Source organism: Prionailurus viverrinus, chromosome B3 (assembly GCF_022837055.1).
Source record: "Prionailurus viverrinus isolate Anna chromosome B3, UM_Priviv_1.0, whole genome shotgun sequence".
NCBI lineage: Eukaryota > Metazoa > Chordata > Mammalia > Carnivora > Felidae > Prionailurus > Prionailurus viverrinus.
The window spans coordinates 36,745,084-36,772,892 of NC_062566.1; the positions used below are offsets into that span (position 1 = coordinate 36,745,084).

General features: G+C 42.0%; 2 protein-coding genes across 6 annotated transcripts in view; both read right to left on the reverse strand.

The window, feature by feature from the left end:
- Positions 1-1,164: 1,164 nt before the first annotated feature.
- Positions 1,165-5,026, reverse strand: FBXL22 (F-box and leucine rich repeat protein 22). The gene is made up of 2 exons (XM_047861954.1): positions 4,601-5,026; positions 1,165-1,507 (listed from the first exon to the last, which is right to left on the reverse strand). The coding sequence occupies exons 1-2, from the start codon at positions 4,933-4,935 to the stop codon at positions 1,171-1,173; spliced, it is 672 nt and encodes a 223-aa protein (XP_047717910.1). The 5' UTR covers positions 4,936-5,026; the 3' UTR covers positions 1,165-1,170.
- A 2,734-nt stretch (positions 5,027-7,760) lies between these two features.
- Positions 7,761-27,809, reverse strand: part of USP3 (ubiquitin specific peptidase 3) — a 105,759-nt gene continuing 85,710 nt past the window's right edge. For all 5 annotated transcript variants that reach the window (XM_047861951.1, XM_047861949.1, XM_047861950.1 and 2 more), the window contains 4 exons: positions 15,281-15,399; positions 13,947-14,060; positions 13,739-13,806; positions 7,761-11,501 (listed from right to left, as the gene is read on the reverse strand). In XM_047861951.1, coding sequence (XP_047717907.1) covers positions 11,336-11,501; positions 13,739-13,806; positions 13,947-14,060; positions 15,281-15,399 — 467 coding nt within the window. In that variant the 3' untranslated portion in view covers positions 7,761-11,335. The remainder of the gene's footprint in view (positions 11,502-13,738; positions 13,807-13,946; positions 14,061-15,280; positions 15,400-27,809) is intronic.

Sequence of the window (27,809 nt, forward strand, 5' to 3'; positions counted from 1 at the left end):
CTCCGTGAGAATGGAATTTCCTCGCTGGTTCCCCAATATTGGGCAACCGTGAGTAGGGATGGAGAGCCTCTTTCCCAGAAAAGAAACACCTGGCCTCAAGTGCCTAAAGGCCCTAGGTAACCGCTGGTGGTGGGCGGAGCCAGAGCGTGAGCGTCGCCTGCCCGCCGGCTCATGGCTCCCTGCCTTCCTCTCTTAACCCAAGTTTTCACCGTGTACCTGGGACCCGGAGGCTGCTGCCTGGACGAGAGCCTATACTTTGTGGCTAAAGGTGAGACATCAGTGACTAAAGCCCTGAAATTGTTAAGTCAAGGCGTGTGCCCATGTTGAGCAAGTCCAGCATGTAAAAATCTAACTTTGTATCAGCTTCTAATTGGTTTCATTATCAAGAGACTTAACCGGGGCTGCTGCTCTTGTTTTCAAATCTTTACTTAGGGTTTTTCAAACGATTTCTTCTGCCTTTGTGATAAGATAACCATAGAAAATAAGGATATGCTATTTATGAAAGAATCACATCTACCAGCGCATTTTCTAGAATTATGTGTGCGGTCTCTGCTGGGGAAAGGCAAGCGGGCTCGCCCGGCCACCGAGCAAAGGTGCGGGCGACAGGGCCGAGGTGGCGGGTTCGGTGGCTCTCTCCGACTCTGAGTCCCGGGTCCCCCGCTTCTCCCGCCCGCTCGCGCTGCGCGGAGGCCACGCTCCTGGGAAGCAGGAGCCGCAGAGGTAGTGCGGGACGAGACGCCGGCTGCGGACGTCGCCCCACCCCCGTTCCCAGGGCGCTTGCGCGATGCCGGAGAGCTCCTGGTGGCCACGCCTCCCCGTGCGGGTATTTCGGCCCCCGCCGGGGATTGTAGTCCATGCGTGGTGCGGGCCTGTCCCGCTGCTGCAGGCAGTGTGTGGTTGAGGACCTGGGGCAGAAGGGCGTCGGGAAATGTGCTGGTGTTTAGTGAGAACTATCCGAGTGTTTTCCCAGCATCCGGTTAATCTTGCACTCCTGTGCGTAAAACCGTCATTAATGTGAGGTAGGCATTAGTGTCCCAATTTTGCAGACAGGGAAACTGAGCTTCAGAGGTGTGACAACGCTCTGGGGGGTGGAGGGGCTGTGGTTGGAAACCAGGTTGCTCCTTCCGCCCGGCGGCCCTTGGCCGCGTGTCGTGCCTCGGCGCCGTCTGCCTAGCGCGGCAGTAGCTTCCGAAGGGCAGTGCCGGGCGCCCTGGGGAGCTGGTCGGGGATCATCGTCGCGCTGTGCTCGGCTCGCAGCGCCAGGCGCGGGCACGCGGCGCTCAGGCGGCGCAGGCCGGCCGCGCTCACGTTGCGGCAAAAGTCCACGTGCAGGGTCTGCAGCGCGCGCCCGTGCGTCGCCACAGCAGCAAGCGTGCGGTTGGTGACGCGCGCGCAGTTCTCCAGGCGCAGCGCACGCAAGTGCTGGCAGCAGCGCAGTAGGCGCACGAGGCAGTCGTCGGTGACATGGCCGCATCCTGAAAGCGTGACAGACTCGAGGTTGGGGCACCTGCGGAGAGATCGTAGTGACCCCGGGAGGGGCCCGCGGGGTCGCGATTTGCGTCTGCCCTGGGCCGCGCCCGGTCCTGGAGCTCCCAGGCCAGGTTGCCCCCTAACAACGCTGGGACTCTGCATATTGTGGGCACGGAAACAGGGAAAGGGACTCAGCAAGTTTAAGGAACTTGGCCTGCGATGCCGCGGCCAGGATCAAAACCAAGGCTTCTGTCCCATTTCCCCTACTTTCTGCCTCTCCATTCCACCAAACTTTAATCTGTGTGGCTTTCAGCCTCGTGAGCTGCCCCTGGTCCTGCTGTAGGTGGACAACTCTGGATGTTCCTGGGTTCTCTCTGGACTTGCTTGCTTTGGGGTGAGAGAAGAGATGCTGGGTGACCAGTCGAGTCTAGCTTCAAACTTAGGCCTTGATGCTCCTGGGAGGATGGTCAGGTGGGAACAAGGGTTTCCTGTAGGGTGGCTTAGAGACAGGCACGTTCAACCCGTGAATCTGGGGTCGGGACATTTCTTCCAGTGTGCCTGGCTCTGGGTTCTAGAGCCCAGGTTTCAGCTCAGTTAACTAAACAGTTATTGCATGCCCACTGGGATGCCAGCCTAGAAAAGGTCAGGAACCAAGAGTGAAGTGGGTATAGTCAGGGCCACTTCTACACAGTTTGGAGGCTCCTCTGCCTCAACCTAACCAGCACCTGCTGCTGAGAAGAATCTTGAGCAGAAGTTAGATTTGGCTTGTTTGTGGTGTGACCTTTGCTAAACCACTCACTGAGCTTTAGTTTCTTGGGGGAAGTGGGGCAGGCACAGCAGGGAGGGAATAATGCCTACCGGTGGGGTTGTAGTGAAGATTGAGATGGGGGGGTGTAAAGAGCCTTAGGGCCTTTTGTAGGCAATTGTAACTCACTTTTTCTGGGAGCACACAGAACCAGACAGCTTTGCAGTCAAGAAGGACCGGTCTCGTGGGCAGGGGCCTTGGCTCCCTGTAGCCAGAAGGAGCTGGCGTCTAGACTGGGGCTTTCCCTTTCCTGATAAGCTTCTCCCTTAACCCCCTGACTGTACCAGACTGGGCACCACCTCATTTCAGGCGCTGAGCCCATTCCACCTCCCCAAGTTCACGTGGCTTCTTTAGTCTCCGTATCCAACCTTCTGTCTACACCCTGTTGTGTGAATGAGGGCTCAGGTAACTTGCCTGTAACTTATTTGCGCTCTGACCAAGGACAAATGCCTGAGCTGTGCTAGTCCTCCTTATCTGTCAAGCGGGAGAAATTATCACCTTCAGGGTGGTTATGATGATTAGGTGTTTAAGCCACAAAGATGGTGAGTGGTCCCTTTTGTTCTAAGAACCTTTAGAATAATCTTGCTTGTAGGAACGAAACAGAGAAAGCAGACTCCTTCCCTGCCATCCTTCCCTGTTTTCCCGTCTCTCCCTGCCAAGAGCCGATTGCTTAAAGAACCAGATTTGGTGGATATTAGTATCCACTGTGTGCCAGTGCTACTGTGTCATTTAATCCTCTTAGCCTGTGAGAAAGGTGACTTAGCCCATTTTAAAGATCAAGAAAGTAGGTTGAGAGAGTGTAAATGTTTGGGCTGGGCTCCCATGGTTGGACAGGAACAGAGCGGGGAGACTCCGCAAGGAACCCTGACCACCAAGCCTTTTGTTCTTTTTGTGTCACTGGGGCCCCTTGCTGCACCCACATGGTGCCACGAGGGGCCTAATCCTTACCTTGTCAGTTCTCTTATAGCAAGAATGGAACAACTTGAGAGCAGGCGTGACCCTCCCCTATATGTCACTCCAGTCTGATTTCGGGGCCTTGTTAAACCCATCAAGATGGCCTCATCCCGGCAGGGCCTAGCCAAGATGGGCTTTTCTTCCTGCTGCCTTAAAAAAAAGGCAGGGCGGGGCCACCACACTGTTTACTTTCATTCCTGTCATGCTGCCAGTAAACAGCAGCTTTTAAACCTGGGTGGCAGCAAACTGGCGGAGCCTAGTGTGTTACCAACCAAGAGTGCTCTTCCTCAAAGTCAGGACAGGACTGGTAAATACAGGCTGAGAGAGAGGCTGGCAGCGGAAGTCTGCTTGTGTGGGCTACCTTAGGCAGGAGGGTGAGACCATGGAGGGTCGCCTGTGGCTCAGCCTCTACCCATGGTAGGCTTGACGGATGAGTACAGGATGTATTTGGGACATACTTACACCAGAAAATTAGGGGCAGCCTGGGTGGCTCAGTCGGCTGAGCTTCCGACTGGCTCAGGTCATGATCTCGTGGTTCCTGAGTTCCAGCCCCACCTCGGGCTCTGTGCTCACAGCTCAGAGCCTGGAGCCTGCTTCGCATTCTGTGTCTCCCTGTCTCTCTGCCCGTCCCCATTCATGCTCGCTAGCTCGCTCTCTCAAAAAATGAATAAACATTTAAACAAATTAATTTCGTCTAAAATTCAAATTTAACTGGATGTCTTGCATTTTTTTTTTTTCCTAAAATCCAGTAATCCTAGGCTATGGGCAAATCACATGATCTCTCAGAGCTTTGATTTGCTCATTTATAAAAATAGGCCAAAACACCCTTCCCTAGGGGTACAGTGAGATTAGTAAATTTCTAATGAGGAAACCATTCTTCAATACCACCACCCCTCCTCCCCCTGCAGTCTGGCTTGGTTCGACTAACCCAGAGCACCCTTGCTCTCCTTCCTTAGTTGCATGTCACAAACCTTGGAGTTTGTTTGCTAGGGGAAGAGTGGAGGCAGAAGCTAATAGCTGAGTCTAAGAACCTTTCCCAGGGCCTGACCTTGAAAATAGAGGCCCAGCCAGACCCCCTGAGGTCTTAATGGCTGCCAGGGCAGACAGCTGCCCGAATGCTTCCTCCTTGTGGCAGAAGCAGCTCCAGGACCTGTGAGGCTAAGAGGAGGAGAATCCCCACGACTGTACTCCTCATCCTCTGGGGACTGTGCTGTGGACAGGCCGGGACATTCTGCCTTGGGCCTAGTTAGATTCTCCCCCAAATGGAGCTATCTTGGTCTTGTGGTTTGTTCTTCCCTGTCCCCCAGAAGTCTCCTAGAGCTCTAGAATCCAGACCCCACCAAAGCCAGCTCTGCTCAGGAGGTGGCCTACCTGTCGCACACCTGGAAGAGGAAATCATTGACCAGACTCTCATGCCGGCTGCAGATGGTCCTCTGGAAGGCGCTCTTGAGCCAGTCCTCAATACTGCACACCTGCACGCGACTAGAGTACCAGCAGATGGAGAGGCTCCTGAGGGCTGGGCTCAGCAGGAAGTTGTCCTTCTTGAGTTCTACGAGGGAGTGAAAGTGCAGCAGGGGCCAGAGTGTGGGGTCCTCAAACACGTCCTGGAGCTGGGGGCAGGTCCTGGCAAGGTTCTTCCTGCTGTCCTTGTCCAGGAAGGAGAAGAGGTGCAGCAGGCACTCCCGGTTGAGCTGGGTGAGATGCATGGCGTGCAGCAGCCACAGTGTGTGGCCGGAGCCCGGGGACCTGCCCTACCTCCTGCTCCTCCTCCCCCGCTCTGGGCTGGTGGACATATATGGTTGAGGAATGGTGTTTATTTTTGGCTAACAACTGGTGCTGAAGCTCTGAGAACGGGGCGGGGGGGAAGCCAAGATCCAGACATACGTGTAGCAGTCTGTGGTTCGGCTTATGTTCAGAGGAATTGAAAATCCTGGCAGAAAAGCAGGCTATTGAAGTTAAATAGCTTCCTTAAAAGGGATTTCTTTCCCTTTTAGCTGACAGTGGTGCTTAGCAGAGAGCTCTCTTGGCTCTTCCCAAGGCACTTTCATTGGAGGGTGGACTGCCAGACCACCTGTCTAGGCCTGCAGTCTCTGCTCACTGGGAGAGACCCTAATTATAAATTGTGTTTTTATTTTCTAGTGTATCAATAGGAGTCTTCTGTTTGACTTAGTAGGAAGCAGCCTGTTGTCTAGAGAGCTAAGGGTGACAGTTCTGTGTGCAGAGGGGGAAGGTGAAGCCATGGGTAATGCCCCCTTTCCTGTGAGTTTTGCAGGCCAGGCTGGACCACCTTCAAATCCTGCTACCCTCCACCAGGCGACTGGACTGCCTTGGCCTCCCAGCTGGCTGTTTTTACCTTGAGTTGTGTCGCAAAGCTTCCCCTCAAGTAGCTTAGCTGTCAAGGTTCTTCTGTGTGTATTTGTGGAACCTTTTAAGCTTCAGTTTACTTGGCTTTACATCTTACTATTTTTCCGGCTAAGAGCCCTGCTGTATCTCGTCTGTATTTCCCAAAATGTCAGGATGGATGAGGTAGTTCTTAGTACAAAACTGCCTGAAACAATTCTAAGTATTTTAGCCTAAGCTTGCCCTTTAAGCCAGCCACACACCATCCTCTTTGTGAATGCCTTCATAACCGGGCCCCTGAGCCTAGGCAGGCTGCCTGGAGTTCCTTAAGTTCTCCTTTCCTGACGTAATTTAGATTTCTCAGTACGTGGATCTATTTTTTAATACTCCACTCCCACTCCCATCCCGGATCCTACTGTATTTTGCTATTGTGAATTACCGGCATTGTATGCCCCTCTGTTAGTTTGTTTGGGGGAAGAGGCCAAAGGCTGCATGCTGCCTCATGAGGCATGAACCAGATATTTCTCTGCTCCAGGGAACACCATCTAAGTAAGCTTTGTTCATTCTCCCATTTGATTGGTATTGGACATAAGGGGATACTAGGTGTCCAGTTGTGTGGCTATAATGCAGATGAATGCAGACTAAGGCTTAGTCATTCCTGGTGCAGCTTTGCCTTTGAAATAAGCATGATGCAGGGGCACCTGGGTGGCTCAGTCAGTTGACTGACTTTGGCTCAGGTCATGATCTCACAGTTTATGAGTTCGAGCCCTGCACTAGGCTCGCTGCTGTTGGCACAGAGCCCACTTCGGATCCTCTGTCCCCTTCTCTCTGCCCCCCCTGGAGCCCACCACTCTCTCTGGGAAATAAACCCCAAATAAAACAAACCATAATTCACCTAAGGAAACCTCTGAGACACCAGACTTAGCAGTCCCGTGTGCTTGGTTACCCCAGCACGGCCAAGGCGAAGTGGAAGGGGTGACTTTTCTTAAAAACATACACCAAGAGACAGCTAAAAGAAGCATCTCTCAAGGAAAGGGTCACTAGTCACAGCTAATGTTCCAGACTAACCATTTTAATGGTTCACAAGTACAGCTGACAGCCACGGCCCCTCTTTGGCTCTGGTTGCACTTAGCCAGTCTAACGGTATGCTCGGCTGGGTTTTAATAGAAAGCCTTACGATCTCCACTTTCCCTCCCAGTTCCTTTCCAAACCAGTACTTTTCAGAGGGCTGACCTCTTAGAAATAGGTGGTTCTTTGAACTTCTTAAAAGGTTGGCCACTGGCAAGTCCTTGTGGTCTGTTGTGGCGTCCACAGAGTCCTGCCGCCCTGCTGGAACAGTTCCAGGCTGGCAGGGCTAACGTTCAGAGCCTGGGGGAGGGGAGGAATATGCCGGAACAGGGGGTGGGCCCATGGAGGCAGGCGCGCCTGCAGGGAGGGTCTGGACCGCCAGGGTGCTGTTGACAACTGCTGCTCCCAGTTGGCCTGTAAGCCTCTGACCAGCACAGCTGCCTATGGGAGCTGGAGGCAAAACCATGTGCGCTTCCGGCACCTCTGTCTCCAAAGGTGGAAGACTGACAGGAGCAGGCCAATAAGTAAGAGGGAAAAAGGAGGGATGTGGACGGGGGAGAGGGGGATGGTTCTTGTGTTTTCATTCTCCAGGGACCATGGGGGCAGAGGGGTCGCGTATGTATGTGTGTGTGTGTGTGTGTGTGTGTGTGTATATATATATATATATATATATATATATATATAGGAGCTTACTGAAAACCAGAATGTTTATTTCTTAACAGTGGCACTTTATTTGCCTGTCTTACTTTATTTAAAAGGTGACCAAGAAACATCCTTTGCTCAGAGCCCAAAAGCCAGTTACTCAGGGTGGGGTCTAGCTCTGAAGGAGGCAAGCAGACGGCACCTGATAAGATGAGCTGTGCCAGGAGAGGCAGGGTGATCTCACTTGGCTCTGGTGCACACGGGCTGCTCCTCCAGCACCTGACTGCAGGTGCCAGGGTGTCCCTTCCCGCCACTACCTGTCCCTGCAAGTCACTCCATCCCGGCCTCTGTACTCTGGCGGCCCCAGATAGGGAGGGTTGGGAAGCAAACTGCTGACTGACTGACAAGGCCCATGGCTGGAGCAAGTGCACCATTACTTCCTTGGCTCCCATGAAAGGAGCTCAGAAATAACAGCCAAGAGGAAAGAGACCAGAAATTTAATGATACATTCATCCATAAAACAGTTCAGGTTGGTGAAGCAGAAAAGGGATGTGATTACAACATAAATGAAATTAGTCACTTGCACAGTTAACCCTCTCCCATCACACAAACGAGGCTTTCGCGGCAAACGGTCACATCAGACACAACCAGCACCGGCGGAGGGCAGGGCGCTCTGGAGTCCATCATGCTCAGACCCGCGAGGCGATGCGGAGACCTTGCCCTCCAGCATGACCCACCACGTGGCTGCCTCTTCCTGCACCGCAGCCCGTTCCTGTGGCTACACCCCAGTCCCCTGGGACCGGTGCCCTGGCCGCAGAAACAGACTGCTCACGAGCCTTTTCAGGGCCTGAGTGAAGAGGCCACTTGAGCCACAGGGTACATGAGGGAGTTTAGGGGACGCTGGGGGCCGAAGTGGGAGAAGCGTATCTAAATAGACTTATGTACACTAAACCAATGAAAGAGGTTTGGCTGTTAAGAAATAAAGATGTCCCCAACTGCAGAACCAAGCTGCTGAGTAGGTTCCCCAGGTGAGATACACATTTAACACTTGACCGGGGCCTGTACACTTCACTGGTTTAATTCTATTACATTTGTCATCACTAGACACTGAGTAGAATACAGTGGATAAGCAAAGGTTTCTCCACCATGGAGAGAGATTTGTGTTGCCACAAACTGTTTCTATCACCCACCTGTGTGGGAGGACTTCTGAGGAAGTTTTCTTGTTCCAGGGGAGAGGTGTGACAGCATGAGGCACCGCCTCAGCATAAGCTCTCTGCGCGAGAAGCCACACACACACAGACGACATGGCACAAGGGGAAAGCCCTGAAGAGCACACAAAGATCAGCTTTTAAAATAGGTGTGATAAGGCTACACAGTTAAATTTTGTAAATACGAATAGGCACATTTACATCACTGGTGTTCAAATGCACAGTTCAAATGGATCCAATCACTTTTCCCAACAGCCTTCCTTCATAACACCATTCAAACATTCTGCTTAAGTAAAATCAAGCACTAAAAATACTCTAAAAATTCAAAGAGGAAATGTGTCCATCTCTTAAGCCAATGATGTTACCTAAGGACCACCTTCCCCCAGCAAAGCAGTCTGGCTGTCACTAAGTTCCTTTTGGTACGAAAAGACAGTTTTTCTCCACCAACATCAACACTGCCCAAGGCTTTATTGTTGAAGTCATAGCAGCTGCCCATTAAGAGGGAATAATCTAAGTGCAAATGTTAGAAGTCACAGCTATATACCATCTCAGTAAAAGAGCCTGAATTCATAGGAGATACTGAACAAAAATCAAAGAAGATGCACATTCCAAGTTCAATTACATGTGGTGTTAATATATTAATAGGCCAAATTATGTGAAACTTTCACTTTTGTAGATCAAAAAAGCAAATACCACAAACTTCCTATGGTTCAACCTAATGTAATTTAGAAGTGTAAACTATTTAAAATATATGTTGCCCTCTTAATTATCTTCCTAGACTCTAAGGTGTCAGACCTAAACATAAAGGCAAAGCTTTTTTCTCTGGAGTGAAAATTTAGACCACTGCTATCTAAGAGAACTGCCCTAGACCTAAGCAGTCCTATGCCACACATGGCTGCTGAGCCCTTGGAATGTGGTTTGTGTGACCAAAGAAGTGAGTTTGAAATTTAATTGAAAAAAATATATAATGTTTATTTTTGAGGGGGGGGGGGATGGGAGGGGCAGAGAGAGAGGAGATACAGAATCCGAAGCAGGCTCCAGGCTCTGAGCTGTCAGCACAGAATCTAATGTGGGGCTCGAACTCAGGAACCAAGAGATCATGACTTGAGCCAAAGTTGAACATTTAACCTTCTGAGCCACCCACGTGCCCCTAAATTTAATTTTAATTAAAATTTAACCACATATAACTGGTGACCACCATAGTGGATAGTACAAGTTTAGACACAATTGCAGTTTTCTCCTGGCCATGTTAAAGTGTTGAGCAGGTGATTTTTGCTCTGAGAGAATAGGAGATATACCTAGCTAATAACTGAAATGGAGCCACATCTTCTCTTGCAACTTCAAATATCCACCCTGAGGACAGCTGTTAGACTTTATTTTACATTCATGCACTTAAAACTTGACAGTTTTTTCTTTTAATAGAAAAAAACAAGATTACCAAAAAGTCTGGTAGGTTGGCTTAATATGAAATACATTCTGCCCCTTGTGACTTGTAGACACTTGAGAAGAAAATAAAGGCTGGAATGAGAGATGAACCTGAAAACAGTGCCTAGTCCTAAGGTGCAACCCTCTCTGGGAGTCCCTTTCTCTGATTCCTTCATCAGTGCTGCCACTGCCCCCCACCCCACCCCGAAATCAACAAACTAACCTGGAACACTTGCAGAAATCACAATTACCTTTCTTAGATGGAATTCTGGTTCCAAATTTCAATTTGAGTTAAATCTTAATGGAGCCTGTACCTATGTTTCTTGAACACAGTTTTAAAACCAAGACTGCTAAACTCAAGAATAGAAACTCTGTTCACAGTGAGAATATTTTCAGCTTGCTCTGCTCTCAGGATAGGCCAGTGGGAGTTGTTAAAACCCAAAGTAGCAAAGACTCAAATTTCCTTCTGGGAAGTGTAGGTGATGGTCAAATCAGCTCTGGAGGTCAGCATCTCAACTTGAGATGGCCAAGCAAGAAATAAGGCAAAAGTGGACAGGTAGTTCCTTCCATCCAGCACCACAGACAGTGGGGGAACTAGAGTCTGGTTCTAAAGGCAAACAAGCTGTGGTCTCCTCACCTGACAGTATCTATACCGTGTAGCTGAGTCACAGACATTTTTAAACACTAAATGTATCTGGTCTTATCTGGACTTTGCTGTACTCTTCTCTCCATGAAAACACACGCAAGCAAAAAATAACCCCGAAACAAAATAAAACTTCAAAGGACTAATTCTTGAATTTGCAGTACAGGTACAAGTGATCCAACAAATTTATTTAATCAGTGCTGATAAGCAGCAGCCTTGAGAGATACCAAGAGCAGCAATCACCTGGTCTACTTAATGATGCTCTCCCAGTTACCTCTTACAATCGAAAAGAAAGATTACTGACAGTCACTGAAATCTTGTGGGCCACAAATGATGTGCGCACATGATCCTGGATTTCGAGTCCACCTGATCTCCCATTACAGCTGTGAAAGGCAGCAGGCAGTTCTGCTCTTCGCAATCAGGAACATATCTTGCTTTCAGCATGTGACAGTAACAAAGCATTGATGTAAATGTGCCTCAAAGTGAGAATTGAAAACATTAATATAAAAAAAGTCAAATAGAACTAAGTTCTTGAAACTACATATAAAAACAATTATTACAACTAAAGCAGCAAATCAAAGTATCTGCTGAGGTTTTCTGGTAGAACTAAAAAAAAAATTAGTTGGTGCCCATGTTTAATATGTCACTACCATTGACAAAACTAAACCAAAAATAGGAAATTGAAAAGTGCATAATGAAATTAAATCTCGGATCAAGTATTTACGGAAAACTGGAAATGTTTGTCCGGTATAGTTGACAAATAATGATTTAAAGGAGGTATTAAAGTTTATCTGATCCAGCTTTGGCCTGACGTTCCACATAAAAAAGGATGTAGGCCTTTGCCTTCACAACGGTGTCTTCATCAGTCAGCGTTACAGTACTGTCATTGAAATGGAACCAGCGACCTTCATGAGTTGCATATGCTGTGTAATGTCCAGAACCGACCCTATAAGGAAACGTAAAAAAAAATGAAAGAAAAGGACTACAGAAATAACAGAAGGATCTGTGCCATCATATAATCTGTTAGATATGCAATAAATTATAAATACTGTAATAAAGAATAAGCCCTAGGGACTTGTGGTTTAAGATGGCGGACTAAACTCGTGTGTATGTTCCTCAAAACTCAAGGAAGTAACAATGAATGTGCAGGCATTGGAAATAGAGGGAAGAGGGCCATTGAATGAGCAGGAACTGAAGATGTTCTACATCACCTAAAAGCAGTGTTCACATAGCACTGGGTTAATGGAAACACCAAAGGGGCCAAGGAGCTCAACCTAACAAGCATGGGTCTAGGCTTATGGACACATGGAAAAGTGAGGAACAGATTTCCATCACAGCCTTGGAAAAAACCTGAGCTTAAGAAAGTAATCTGCCTCCAGGAAAGGGCTTTTCTCTTTCAGCATGACCCACCCACTCAGCCATACAGTCAGCCCTATAGTCAGCCCTCCCAGGTGAGAGAAAAGCCTCAGGTAGAACAGACACTTTTCGTAAATGCTAGAGAAACCCTTACCATTTATCAATAATAATCTCATCATCTATTAGGATTCTAAATAGCCCCAAATCATCAAACCCTTGGGGGGGCAGCGGTGGGGACATAGTATGAAAGAAAAGTACTGGGAAGAACAAGCAATTAACCACTAACAAATTTAATGCAGAAAACCAAAGAGCTTTAAAAATTCTTATGAATACCAATGGTTTAAAAAAGATAGCGCAACCATAAAACAAAAATGTTTGTTAGGAAAAGGAGTTACCAGAAAAATGGTATTGCCATGGTATTAAAAATGACATCTTCAATTTGGGTACAGATGAAATCCAAATTGGTGATTTGGAAAAATAGGCCATGGCAGTCTTAAGAAACAGAGATGGAAATCATTAAACAATGGTTAAAATGTGGAAAAGAACCAGAAAATTCACTATATAATAGTCACCCCTTGTCCTCAGTTTCCCTTTCCACGGTTCAGTTTACCACAGTCAGCTGCAGTCCAAGAGATGATGCTTTCTAATATATTGTCCAAAGGTCAAGAGAAGCCTAACACTGTCACAATTATAATTAATATTATTATTGTTTATAAATTAAGCTATCATAGGTATGTCTGTATGTACATGAAAAAATAAAGTGTATATATAGGATTTGTTACTATGATTGTAAGCATCCAGTTGGGAGTCTTGGAACGTATCTTTGCAGATACGGAGGGATTGCCACACACGTAACAGGGAGAGAATGGGGTGGAACAAACAATATTTCCATGAGCTGAGGACACCAAAGAGTGTCCCTATCAACTACTAAGCCAGGAATACATCTACTATAATTTCTTAAATCCGAAGAGAGAGGATCCTACAACCTTCCAGTAAGTAAAAAAAGGTTGCCTATAAAGAGATGAGAATCAGACCTGTAGTGGACTTGGCCCTGGAATGATGAAGTCAAGGGAGCAATGTCTACAAAGTTCTGAGGGAAAAGGGTTCTCAACACGGATAGGGGTTTGTCCATGTTTAAAAGTAAAATAGTCATTCTCAAGGAATCAGAAAGCATAAACTAATAACAAAATTACCAGAAAAAAACTATTCAATAAAATAAAAAAATCTTTAAACAGATGATATGAAGTTACTCCAAATAATGTCCCATTTTCCCCCAATTTAAAAGTCAAATGGCAAAGGAAATAAACAACTTTGGAGTAAAGCCTACTGAGGATTTTGTGGACAAATAGGTTCTCAATGCTGAGCTCAAATGAACCCTTCTCCATTTTGCTTTCATGTGCCTTTTCTTCTAACTTCACAACATCCTCTCCAGAACATTCTTTGACACCACGACTGAAAGAAAGTTCTACCTCACCTGTGTTATGTATCTGAAACCATTTTTAAGGAGTTGATGGAGAATGATCAAGAGTGGTGCAAAATTGCAGGTCTTCGCTGTGCTTTTTATTTATTTTTTTTAGCATTTACTTATTTTTTGAGACAGAGACAGAGTGTGAGTGGGGAAGGGGCAGAGAGAAAGGGAGACACAGAATCAGAAGCAGGCTCCAGGCTCTGAGCTGTCAGCATACACCCTGACGCGGGGCTCCAACCCACAAACTGTGAGATCATGACCTGAGCTGAGGCTGGAAGCTTAACTGACTGAGCCACCAAGGTGCCCCTTTGCTGTGCTTTTCGAAAACCAACCATAAGAAAAGCCACTGACACACTTACCCAGAACCATGGTGCACCACCACAGCAGCAAGGTCATACAGGCAGCTCTCCGGGCCACTGTTCTCAGGCTATAGAACAAGGGAGAAGACATCCAGGACTGAGTTAGGAGCAGGGGTCAATGACACCCTAGCTCCTATCAATGTGAAGACTTAATTTTACTGAAAAGCCATCTTAGCACCTCCTAGCAAAGGTAATTAATTTACCATACCTCTAGTAAGTAGCATTTCATGTCTAGGCCTCTCAATGGAAATTCTACATAGGTATCAACTTTGTTTCTTAAATATGCAGTCCAGTGAAATCGTTTCAGATGTAAGCATAGTACCTGGATGAGAGATAAGGACAAAGATTGTAAAAAAAAAAAACAAAAACACCTAATTTCCCTTTCAGTAAAATTAGCTACTTGGTACTAATACCTCTCAGTAATATTTTAGGTGGCCTATCAGTTCTTTTTTTTCTTTTTTGAACCTTGATAGTACTTTCTTCCACATACCTTATTATGATATTGTGATTTATAATAAATATAACACCTGAAATTAATACAACACTGTAGTTAACTGACTGGAAATAAAAACTAGAAAATATATATGCTAAGGGTTTAGGAGCTGTATGGAAAGGGGGTTAAGACCTAATACACACATATATATATTATATACATATATATATTATATATATACACTATGTATTTTCTAAAATAATTATATATACTTTATATAATGTTATATATTTAGACTTATATAGTATATATATTATATATGTATTTCCACACAGCTCCTAAACTGTTAGAATTTCCAAAGGGATGGCCATATAGGTGTCTTTGTTATGCCAATAAGGGAACTTGTTGACTGCCTCAAAGGATCGGGCGTGGTTGCCAGGGGTCCAACCATGTGATTACAGAATTGGAACTTTCAGTCTCCCCTACCCAACTCTCCAGGTAGGACAGAGGGGCTGAAAGTTGAACAACTGCCAACAGCCAATGACTTAATCAGCCATGCCTATGTAATGAAGGCTCCATAAAAATCCTAAAGGAGAGGTTTGGAGAGCTTCCAGATGGGGAACCAGAACACTGCAAAGTGCTACTGTGCCAGGCCCAAACTCCACAAGGACAGAAGCTCCTCTGTTCAGGACCCTGCCCTATGCATCTCCTCATATACATGTCTAGCCTGTTGGGCAGAAGCATAAAGTAACAAGCTGCATTTGCTGGGCTTCTGAAGCAGAGGTAGTCTTATGGGACTGAGCCCTGAACCTGTGGAATCTGATCACTATCACCGGCTTTGACAGTGTCAGAGTGGCACTGAATTGTAGGACACCCAGCTGGCTGCTTAGCAGTGGTGTGATAGGAAACCATCCTCTCCACATACTGGAAATTGTGATCAGGACACATTAATTATACATTCTCAAAGGGTTTATTTACCTCTTGCTGAAAACTCTAGAGACCAATATAGAATAGATCACATAGGCTAAAGTTACAAAAATAATTTGTCTTCTCATCAATCATAAACATTTTTCCCCTCAAAATTGCATAATTTGAAACTCCATGCTTACCTTGGGTAGTTTCTGAATCCAAAACTTTTTAGTGGATTTTTGTTTCTTTTTGCATTTGTGGCACATATATAACTCTGTCTCATCGAGTTCTTCTAAGTCAGTAAAACTGCGAAGACAATCTAAAACCAAATTGATTTTGGTGACATTAAAACAGAAAGCCTTCTATAGAGACAGTGTGTTGTAGAAAACAGACTGAACTTTGAAGCTGGACAACTATGGCTCAAATCTCAGCTTTATTAGCTTTGTGACCTTGGAAAAGTCAGCCTTTCTTTGTTGCAAAATGGATACCAAAAAACCCCAAACAAACCCACTTTGAAGAACTGCTGTGAGGAAAATAACATGTGAAGTTCCTGGCCATCATGTCTGACATCTGGTAGTGATCAGTTAACGACAGGTGATACGGTTATTGGGTTTGTTGCTTTTAATGAAGAATTAGTCTGGATCATTTTGATGAAAATGGTTTCCTTAAATCCAAGTTTGAGGAGCAACTTTCTCTCAATGTCTTACATTATAGTTGGACAAAGTCAGATCCAACATTTTCAGTCATAACTTACTTAAAAACATGGATTGCAGGAAATGACATTACTGACCTTCCTACTATACCTCCAGTGAATCCTTTGTTCCAGGCTCTACTCTGAATCCACTAGACAAACCACAGATAGTTTTTTTTTTTCTTTTAAAGGTTTAACTGTGTAATCTGGGGTTTGGTGTACTGCAGCCCCAAGCCAAATCCAGCTAGTTGGTTTTGTAATAAAGTTTTCTTGGAACACAGACACACCCACTCATTTATATATCATCTGTAACTGCTTGTACACTTAACAGCAGAGTTAAGTAGTTGGGATGCAGAACTTCTGTGCAATAATGCCTAACATATTTATATCTGGCCTTTTATAGGAAAAGTTTGCCAACTCCTATTGTAATCAGTAAGGTATGTATTGTTCTGTAGAGAAATAATATTCTTTTTAGAGAAGAATATGCATGCCTGTACCCAGCCCTCAGGTAAAAAAAAAATGGATTCTCTCTAGTACTGGAGGAGCCAGACTTTATGTATATATACGGCTTCCCCTAGAGTTCTGCAGTGAACGACCTAAATGGCCATGTGTGGGAGCCCTGCTAGGAGTTTCCTGTATCTTCCCACTCACAAACCCCGTATTTCCCCCTAGAAATGGCCATTATCTTGAATTCTGTACTGTCTTTTTGCTTGCCTCTCTAGACCACATATATGCACATATGCATCTTTAAACAATATAATGTTTGAAAAGTTGGGTAGCAAGCACAAACCTATCTATATAAGGAAAAGGGACACTGGTCTCTGTACTCAAGAGTTTTCAGGTCATAGTCCATGCTGGCTTCCATGAGACAGTATAAGTAAGAGCCTGGGAGTGCATGGGCCAATGTGTGGAAAAGGGGACCATGCATTCTTTGTGGGATTTTTTTGAGGTATAACTGGCACATATTATTTTCAGCTGCACAACATAATTCAATATTTGTACTGTGAAATGATCACCACAATAAGTCTAATTAATATCCATCACCATATGTAACATAGTTTAATTTTTTTTTCCTGTGGTGAGAACTTCTGATTTCTCTTAGCAACTTTTAAACATACAATACAGTATTATTAACTGTAGTCAACATGCTCAAATTGTATCCCAATGACTTACTAACTGCAAGTTTCTACTTTTTGATCCCCTTCACCCATTTTGCCCACCCTCCATCCCTCACCTCTGGTAACTACCAATTTCTTTTCTGTTATCTATGAGCTTGGATTTTTTGTTGTTGGTTTGGTTTGTTGTTTTTTTTGTTTTTGTTTTTGTTTTAGATTTCACATAGAAGTGAGATCATAAGGTATTTGTCTTTCTCTGACTTGTTTAACTTAGCATAATGCCCTTGAGTTCCATCCATGTTGTTGTAAATGGCAAGCAAGATTTCATTCTTTATGGCTGAAATATTCCATTGTATAAATATGTTGTCTTTATCCATTCATGTAACAGTTGCTTCTATATCTTGATTATTGTAAATAATGCTGCAATGAACATGGGGATCATTTATATCTTTTCAAGTTAGTATATTCATTTTCTTTGGTAAAACACCCAGAAGTGGAATTGCTGCGTCATCTGGTAGTTCTACTTTAATTTTTTGAGGAACCTCCATACTGTTTTCCATAGTGGCTACACCAATACACATTTTGACCAGAGTGTACTCCACATCTCTGCCGACACGTTATTTCTTATATTTTTGATAACAGCCATTCTGACAATTGTGAGGTGATACTTCATTGTGGTTTTCATCTGCATTTCTCTGATCATTAGTGACGTAGAGCATCTTTTCATATACCTGTTGGCCATCTGTATGTTATCTTTGGAAAAATGTCTATTAGGATCTTCTGCCCATTTTTTAAAAGGAACTGGTTGTTGTTTTGTTGTTGTTTTGCTATTGAATTATATGAGTTCTTTATATATTCTGGATATTAACCCCTTACCAAATATTATTTGCAAACATTTTCTCCCATTCAGTAGGTTGCCTTCTTATCTTATTTCCTTTACTGTCCAGAAGCTTTTTGGTTTGAAGTTATTCCTCTTCTTCTAAGTAGGCTTCAAGCCCAGTGTGGAGCCCAATGCAGGGCTTGAACTCATGGCCCTGAGATGAAGACCTAAGATAAGATCGAGACTCAAATGCTTAACCATCTGAGCCACCCAGGCACCTCTGAAGTAATCCCTCTTACTTATTTTCCCTTTTGTTGCCTTTGCTTATGGAAACAGATTCAAAAAGTCACTGCCAAGACCTATGTCAAGGAACTTACCTCCTATGTTTTCTTCTAGGATTTTCATGGTTTCAGGTCCTAGGCTCCAGTCTTCAAACCATTTTGAGTTAAAAAAAGTAGTCCACTTTCACTCTTGTGCATGTGACTGTCCAGTTTTCCCAACATCATTTATTGAAGAGACCATCCTTTCCCTTGTATATTCTTGGCTCCTTTGTTGTAAACTGACCATGTATGTATGGACTTATTTTTGGATTCTCTATTCTGTCCCACTGATAAATATGTCTGTTTCTATGCCAAAACCATACTGTTTTGATCTGCTATAGTTTTGTAATTTAGTTTAAAAGCAAGGAGTGTGGGGCATCTGGGTGGCTCAGTTGGTTGAGCATATGACTCTTGGTTTCAGCTCAAGTCATGATATCATAGTTTGTGAGTTTGAGCCCCGCATCGGGCTCCATGATGGCACTGTGGAGCCTGCTTGGGATTCTCCTGCTCTCCCACTCTCTGTCTGTCAAAACAAATGACTAAACCTAAAAAAAAAAAAAAATCAAGGCGTGTGATGCCTCCTGCCTCCTTCTTTCTCAGGATTTCTTTGGCTATCTGGGGTCTTTTGTGGTTCCACACAAATCTTAGGATTATTTATTCTACTGTGAAAAATACCATTGGAATTTTTATGGGGGTTGCAGTGAATCTGGGGATTGCTTAGGGTAATATGAACACTTTAACAACATTAATTATCCCAATCCATGGGCATGGTATATCTTTCCATTTATTTGTATCCTTTAATTTCTTTCTTCATTCTTACAGTTTTCATTGTACAGGTCTTTTACCTCAGTTATATTTATTCTTAGGTATTCTTTCTGATGCAACTGTAAAGGGACTATTTTATCTTTCTGACAGTTCATTATTAGTGTATAAATTGCAATAGTTTTTTGCTATAATGATTTTGATGCTAAAACTTGAATATGCTTTTTGGTGGAATCTTAAGGGTTTTTCTATATATAATTCTGTGTCATCTTTGAAATAGGATGCCTTTTTTTTCCCTTGCCTAATTGCTCTGGTGAGGATTTTCAATACTATATTGAATAGAAGTGGTGAAAATGGACATCCCTGTTTTATTCTCTGCTCTGGGGAAAGGCTTGCAGCTTTCACCATTCAGTATTATGTTAGGCTGTGGGCTTGTCCTATATGGTCTTTACTATGTTGAGGAAAGTACCCTCTATATCCACTTTAAGAATTTTTATCATAAATGGGTGTTGAATTTTGCCAAATGCTTTTTATGCATCTACTGAGATAACCATAGAATTGTTATCCTTCATTTTGTAATGTGTTGTATAACACTGACTACCTTGCAGATGTTAAACCTTCCCTGCATCCCTGGAACAAATCCTACCTGATTATGGTATATGAACCTTTAGTGTACAGTTGACCCTTGAACAACACAGAGATTCAGGGCATTGATCCCCTGTGCAGCTGAAAATCCATGTATTAAAAAAAAATCCATATATGGCTTTTGACTCCCTCAAAACTTAACTACTGATAGGCTATTGTTAACCAGAATCCTAATAACACAATCGACACATATTTTGTATGTTATATATATTATATATGATACTCTTACAGTAAAGTAAGAAAAAGGAAAATGTTATTTTAAAAAATCACAAGGAAGGGGCTCCTGGGCTTGTTAAGTGTCCAACCTTTGATTTCAGCTCAGGTCTTGATCTTAGGGTTTGTGGGATCAAGCCCCATGATGGGCTCTGTGCTAACAGGAAGGAGCCTGCTTGGAATTCTCTCTCTCTCTCTCTCTGCCCCTCCCCCACTTGGACGCACATGCTTGGTCTCTCAAAATAAATAAGCTTTAAAAATAATCACAAGGAAGAGAAAATACGTTTATAGTACTATACTGTATTAATTGAAACAATTCGCATATAAGCGGACCTGTGTAGTTCAAACCCATGTTATTCCAGGGTCAACAGTATTGTTGAATTCACTTTTTTAATGATTTGTTGAAGATTTCTGCACCTATGTTAATCAGGAACATCAGCTTTTCTTATGGTGCCCTTGTCTTTGGTATCAAGGCCATTGTAACATGGCCTTGTAAAATGAATTTAAAAGTGTTCTCTCCTTGGGGCGACAGGGCAGCTCAATCACTTAAGCATCTGACTTTGGGTTTCAGCTCAGGTCATGATCTCATGGTTCGAATATTCAAGCCCCGCACTGGGCTCTGTGCTGAAGGCATGGAGACTGCTTAGGATTCTGTCTCCCTCTCTCTGCTCCTCTCCTGCTTGCTCTATTGCTCTGTCTCAAAAACGAATAAACATTAAAAAAAAGTGTTCTTTCATTTTCTATTGTTTGGAAAAGTTGAAGAAGGATTGGTATGAATTCTCTAAATGTTCAAAAGAATTCATCACTGAAGTTGTATATAGTCCCTGGCTTCTGTCTGTTGGGAGTTTCTCAATTACTGATTCAATCTCCTTACTAGTAATGTCTGTTCACATTTTCTGTTTCTTCATAGTTCAGTCTTGGTAGGTTGTAGGTTTCTAGGAATTTTTCCAGTTCTTCTAGGTTGTCCAGTGTGTGTAACTGTTCGTAATAGTCTCTTAGGATCCTTTGCATTTCTGTGGTATCAGTTGTAAGGTCTCCTCTTTCCTTTCAGATTTTGAGTCCTGTCTTTGTCTCCATGAGTCTGGCAAAAAGTCGGTCAATTTTATATTTTCAAAGAACCAGCTATTTCATTGATTTTTTTCTATTGTCTAAAGTCTCATCTATTTCCACTCCAATCTCTGTTATTTCCTTCCTACTACTAACTTGGGGCTTTGTTCTTTTTCTCATTCCTTTAAGTGTAAAGTTATTTTGTTTATTCGAGATTTTTCTTGTTTCTCGAGGTAGGTATTTATCACTGTGAACTTCCCTCCTAGAACTGCTTTTGCCCTTAAGTTTTAGTATGTTTTGTTTCCAGTTTCATTTGTCATAAGGCATTTTTAAAATTTCTCTTTTAATTTCTTCTTTGACCTTTTGGTTGTTCAGAAGCATGTCATTTAATCTCCAAATATTTGTGGATTTTCCAGTTTTCTTCTCATAATTGATGTCCAGTTTCATACTCCTATGGTGAGAAAAGATGTTTGATACGATTTTAATCCTCTTAAATTTATTAAGACTTCTTTTGTGGCCTAACAGATGATCTATCTTGGAGAATATTCCATGTGCACTTGAGAAGAATGTACATCCTTTTGCTTTTGGATGAAATGTTCTGTACATATCTGTTAAGTCCATCTGGTCTAATGTGTCATTTAAGGCCAATGTTTCCTTATTGAGTCCATCTATGTTGTCCCAAATGGCAAGACCTCATTCTTTTTTATGACTAATATACATCATGTATATCTATCCCACGTTCTTTATCCATTCATCTACTGATGGATACTTGGGTTGCTTCTACATCTTGGCTACTGTAAATAATGCTGCAGTAAACAGAGGGGTGGATATATCTTTTGGAATTAGTGTTTTCATTTTCTATGGATAAATACCCAGCAGTGGAACTACTGGATCATATGGTATTTCTATTTTTAATTTTTTTTGAGGAATTTCCATGCTGCTTACCCCAGTAGGTTGCACCAATTTACATTCCTGCCTACAGTGCACTAGGATTCCCTTTTCTCCACATCTTTGCCAACACTTGATATTTCTTTTCTGTTTGCTACTAGCCATTCTGACAGGTATAAAGTAATACCGCATTGTGGTTTTGATTAGCATTTCCTTGATTAGTGACGTTGAGCATCTTTTCATGTCTAGCCATCTGTATGTCTTCTTTGAAAAAATGTCTATTCATCTTGATTTTTTACTTGGATTTTTTTGGTGTCAAGTTTGTGTGTGTGTGTGTGTGTGTGTGTGTGTGTGTGTGTGTGTGTGCGTGTGTGTGTGTGTATGTGTATTGGCTATTAACCGCTTATGGGATTTATCATTTGCAAATATCTCCTCCCATTCAGTAGGCTGCCTTCTTGTTCTGTTGGTTCCTTTGCTGTACAGAACCTTTTTATCTTGGTGTAGTCCTATTAGTATATTTTTGCTTTAGTTTCCCTTGCCTGAGGAGACCTATCCATAAATATGTTGCTAAGGGTGATGTCTAAGAGATAACTGCCTGTATTTTCTTTGAGTTTTATGGTTTCAGGTCTTACATTTAGGTCTTTAATCCATTTAGAGTTTATTTTTGTGTATAGTGTAAGAAAGTGGTCCAGTTTCACTTTTTTGCAAGTAGCTGTCCAATTTTCCCAACACTATTTATGGAAAAGACTGTCTTTTCCTCAGTGTATATTCTTGCCTCCTTTGTTGTTGATTACCTGACCATATAGTTGAGAATTTATTTCTGGGCTCTTGAGTCTGTTCCATTATCTCCAAGTCTATTTGTGCTAGTTCCACACTGTTTTGATTAGTGTAGCTTCGTAGTATATTTTGAAGTGTGGGATTGTGATACCTCCAGTTTTATTCTTTATCATGATGGTTTTGGCGATCTTTTGTGCTTTCATACAAACTTTAGGATTGTTCTACTTTTATAAGAAATACCAGTGGTATTTTGATAGGATTTACATTCAATCTGTAGATTGCTTTGGGTGGTATGGACATTTTAACAATACTCTTCCAACCCATGAGCATGGTATATCATTCCATTTCTTTGTATCATGTTTCATTTCTTTCATCAATGTCTTACAGTTTTCAGAGTATGTATCTTTCACTTGGTTAAATTTATTCCTAGGTATGTATCTTTTTGCTGCAGGATTTTCTTTCTGCTTCTTCATTACGAATTTTTTGGTGGAGTCTTTAGGGTTTTCTATATATGCTATCATGTCATCTACAAATAATGACAATTTTACTTCTTCCTTACCAATTTGAATGCCTTTTCTTTTTCTTGTCCAACTGCTACAGTTAGGACTTCAAGTACTATATTGAATAAAAATGGTGAGTGGATATCCTTGTCCTGTTCGTGATATTAGAGGAAAGTACTCACTTTTTCACTATTGAGTACTATGTTAGCTGTGGGTTTGTATATGTGACCTTTATTATGTTGAGGTATAGTCCCTCTAAACCTACTTAGTTGAAAGTTTTTATCATGAATGGATGTTGTATTTTGTTAAATGCGTTTTCTGCATCTTTTGAGATAATCATATGGTTTTTGTCCTTTCTCTTGTTAATGTGATCTATCACACTGATTGACTTGCGAGTAGTAAACCACCCTTGCATCCCTGGAATAAATCCTACTTAATTATGTTGAGTGGTTTTTTTTTTTTTTTAATGTATTGTTGAATTTGGTTTGCTACTACTTTATTATTTTTGGATCTATGTTCATCAGAGATACTGGCCTATAGTTGGTGTTTTGTTTTTGTTTTTTGTATCTTTGTTTTTGTATCTTTGTCTGGTTTTGTTATCAGGTTAATGCTGGCCTTGTAGAATGAATTTGGAAGTTTTCCTCCCTATTCTATTTTTGGGGATAGTTTGAGAAAAACAGGTATTAACTCTTCTTTAAATGCTTGATAGAATTCATATGTTAAGTCATCTAGTCATGGACTTGTGCTAGTTTTTCTTTTTAATTGTTGATTCAATTATATTACTAGTAATTGATCTGTTCAAATTTTCTATTTCTTCCTGGTTCAGTTTTGAAAGATTGTAAGTTTCCAGGAATTTACCCCTTTCTTCTAGGTTTTTCAATTTGTTGCATATAACTTTGCATAATATTCTCTTATATCCTTTGTATTTGTTGTGTCTCCTTCATTTCTGATTTTATTTACTGGGAGTCCTCTCTTCTTCTTGGTAAGTCTGGCTAAAGGTTTATCAATTACCTTTTCAAAGAACCTGCTCTTAGTTTGAGCGATCTACTTTTTTTTTTATTTCCTTCATTCTAGTTTTGGGGTTCATTTATTCTTTTGGGGCCCCTTTAGGTGTAAGTTAGGTTGAGAATTTTGTTTCTTGAGGTAAGCCTGTATCAGTATTACCTTCCCTATTAAAGCTGCTTTTGCTATGTCCTGAAGATTTTGGACCTTAATGTCATTTTCACTTGTGTCTATGTATTTTTTTATTTCTGCTTTGATTTCTTCACTGACCCAATGGTTGTTTAGTAGTATGTTGTTTCTCCATCTGTTTTGTGTTTTTTCAAGATTTTTTTTTGTAATGAATTTGTAGTTTCATTATGTTTGGAAAAGATACTTAATATGATTTTAATATACTTGTTTTGTGGCCTACCATGATCTATCCTGGAGAATGTTCCGTGTGCACTTGAAAATAATGCGTATTTTACTGGTTTTTGAGTATAATGCTCTGAATATACCTGTTAGGCCAATCTGGTCCAATGTATCATTCAAAAGCATTGTTTCTTTACTGACTTGCTGTCTAGATAACCTATCCATTCATTGATGTAAATAGGGTATTAAAGTCCCCTGATATTACTATTGTCAATTACTCCCTTTAGGTCTGTGAATATTTGCTTTATGTGTTGAGATGCTATTTGGGGCACACAGATATTTACAATTGTATTTTCATGTAGGATCAATCCCTTTATGTAGTCCCCTTCTTTGTCTCATGCTACAGTCTGTGTTTTAAAGTCTATTTTGTCTGATATAACTGTGGCTACCTTGGGTGTGTGTGTGTGCGTGTGTGCGTGTGTGTGTATGTGTGTGTGTTGTGTTTTGTTTGCTTCTATTTGCATGGTATATGTGTTTGCATCCCTTCAGTTTCAGTCTGTATGTTTCTTAGGTCTGAAGTGAGTCTCTTGGAAGCATACAGTTGGATTTTTTAAAATCCATTTCATCACCCTATATCTTTTGACTGGAGCATTTAGTCCATTTACATTTAAAGTAAGCAGGATTCTTTGAACTGTTTTCTGGTTGTTTTGTAGTTTTTCTGTTCCTTTCTTGTTCTCTTGCTCTCTTCCTTGGTAGTTTGATGGCTTTATTTAGTGTTATGCTTGGATTCCTTTGTTTTTTGTGTATCTGTATCTACTGTAGGTTTTTTATTTATGGTAACACTTGGGTTCATATATAACATCTTATGTGTTTAGCAGTCTATATTAAGTTGATGGTCCCTTAAGTTCTAAAAGGACTACATTTTTACTCCCCCTCCATATTATGTATATGATAGATTTTGCATCTTTTTTTATTGATCCCTAGACTGATTTTTGTAGATATAATCTATTTTGCTACTTTTGTGTGTTAACCTCCATTAAGTGATTAATCTACTACATTTACTATATATTTGTTTTTACCTGTGAAATTTTTTCCATTTGTAATTTCCTTTTAGTTATGGCTTCTTCTTTCCACTTAAAAAATTCCTTAAACATTTCTTAAAAGTCTTGTTTCATGGTGATGAATTCCTTTAACTTTTGTCTGGGAAACTCTTTCTCTCTCCTCCTATTCTGAATGACTACCTTGCTGGATTGAGTATTCTTGGTTGGCAGGGTTTTTTCCTTTCAGTACTTTGAATACATCTTGCCATTTCCTTCTGCCCTAGAGTAAGTTTTCTGTTTCCTTCTCTCTTTGCTCCCTCTGAGATCTCTGTAAAGTGAATGTCACTATGCTTGATGATGTCACTGAGGTCCCTTAACCTATTCTCATTTTTTTTTCTTCCCCATTTAGATTGGTTGCTTTTGATTACCCTCTCTTCCAGATGACTATATTCTTTTGAATCCTCTAATCTGTTGATGGCCTCTAATGTATTTTTTATTTCAGTTATTGAATTCTTTACCTCTGACTGGTTTTTATACTTTTAAGTTCTGAGTTCATCCACTCTTAAGTCCAGTGAGTATATTTATGCCACCACTTTCAATTCTTTATTAGGCATATTGCCTATTACCATTTCATTTAGCTGTGATTTTGTCTTGCTCTTTCATTTGGGACATATTCCTCTCTCTACTCATGTTTTATAACTCTGTGTTTTTGTTTCTATGTATTAGGTAGGTCAGCTACATCTCCTGGTCTTTAAAGTGGTGGCCTTGTGTAGGAGAGAACACCCCCCTCAGGTCACCAAAACCAGGTCCTCCAGGGGTGCCCTTTGTATGGGTTACATGTGACCTACTATTGTGGGTAAGCCGCACAGTTTGGTCCCATGCCCTTTATATGCCTCAGGCCACCTTGGTTGGGCTCGTTGTTGGGTGAAGTCCACATTCAGCCTAGCTGCTTGCAATTAGCCTCTGTGCCACAGCTACAGTGGCACAGAAGACCAGGTTTTGCTCCATTGCTTTTGAGAGGCTTAAACTTAAAGGGTGACCTAAGTAAGTGGTCCCATAACTGATTTATGCATAACTGGTTTATGATAAACCAAAATACAACAGAAGACAGAAAAGGCTCATTAAACAATTCATTAGTAAGCCATACAAGCTGAATCTGGTTTTTCAAACATTCGGTTTTTAAAATGGTAGCCCCAACTGTCTCTCAAAGCCATCTTGTGTTCTCACACCCCTTTCTTGCTACAAGCTCAACAGCCCACACCTGCTGCTATACCCCTCAGACACTGAGGCAGCTTTACTGTCACAGCTGCATCAGAAAGTCAGAAGACTGTCGTGTCCGTGGGCAGCCTCCAGTTTTAATAAAGAAGGAACATTATAAACCCTCGTTGGATTAGTAAAGAACTACCCACATAGACCTCTCCATATGGGTTTTAAAAGCTTGTTTTTAGCTCTCCTTAAAACTAATGCCTATTTGTAATGGCTTCTATGGGTTAAAACAGTAACAATCCACAATAATTCTAAATTTCCAACTGCTGCCTTTTTATAAAACAGCTTTTATATTAGTTTTTAAATAAAAATTCTCTTAACCATGGTACTGCTGGACAGAATTATAAGGGTCGCTTATTTTCCCCTTTGTATTCTTTTGAATCTTTGCTAAATTCTACAATGAATATGACACTTTTCTTAATGTCCTTCAACTTTTATTGAAACATACATGCATACAGTCATTATTTCTCAAAGAAAAAGACTGCTTAGGCACAGCCTACCCCTGACATTCACAGATTTGATGCCTGCCGTTTTAATTATCTGGAAAGTCTGAATGACCCTGAAATGACTACAGTTTACTATTTTGCAGCAGCATGAATACAAATTTCACTTCTCAAAGCTTGTATGTGGAAGTGAATCACATGGCCAGTGAACAGTCTACTAGCTACCCAGCATTCACATCTCAGCAAAGCTTTGTTCTCTACTTACCTTCACACCTCCCATCTGAGGAAGCTGCTTAAACTTTTTTCATTTGTACATTACTGCATTTCATGAGCAAAAAAAAATATATGCCATGGTGGTTTTTGAAACTCCTAAGATTCTCAAAGGTTTCAGGGCATATATTTCACAAGTGTCAGTCTTCCACATTATTTAAACTGTTAAATACATCCCTATGGAGAGCAGGGAATAAAACTGATTTGTTGACGTTATTAGATCCCCTTTATCCACTATATAAATTTAATTTAGCAAAACAGTAATTGGGAAGTATGTTTAAATTAATCCACATTTTTTTTTTACTCCCCCAAAGCAAATATATAATTATGAATGTGATAGAATAGGTTAAAAAAATCCAAACAACATAAAAGAGCATGAAAAAGGAAGTCCTAGTTCACTTTATTCTGGAATGCCTGTCCCTAAGAAATCACTGTGAACAGATGGATATGCTGCTCAAGAATTTTAATGCACACCTGAATGTTTTTTATTTTATACCAATGGAATCATTCTATAAACATACTTCCATAGATAGTATTCCACAGTACTTTGTAGCTATCTTTCTGTGGCCCGGCTACTGATCA

Bases quoted from the DNA above. Each gene is read 5' to 3' on its own strand.
- FBXL22 (XM_047861954.1), bottom strand. From the start codon at position 4,935: ATGCATCTCACCCAGCTCAACCGGGAGTGCCTGCTGCACCTCTTCTCC. The intron at 1,508-4,600 runs GTAGGCCACCTC...ATCTCTCCGCAG, and splicing joins CTCTTCCAGGTGTGCGACAG to GTGCCCCAACCTCGAGTCTG.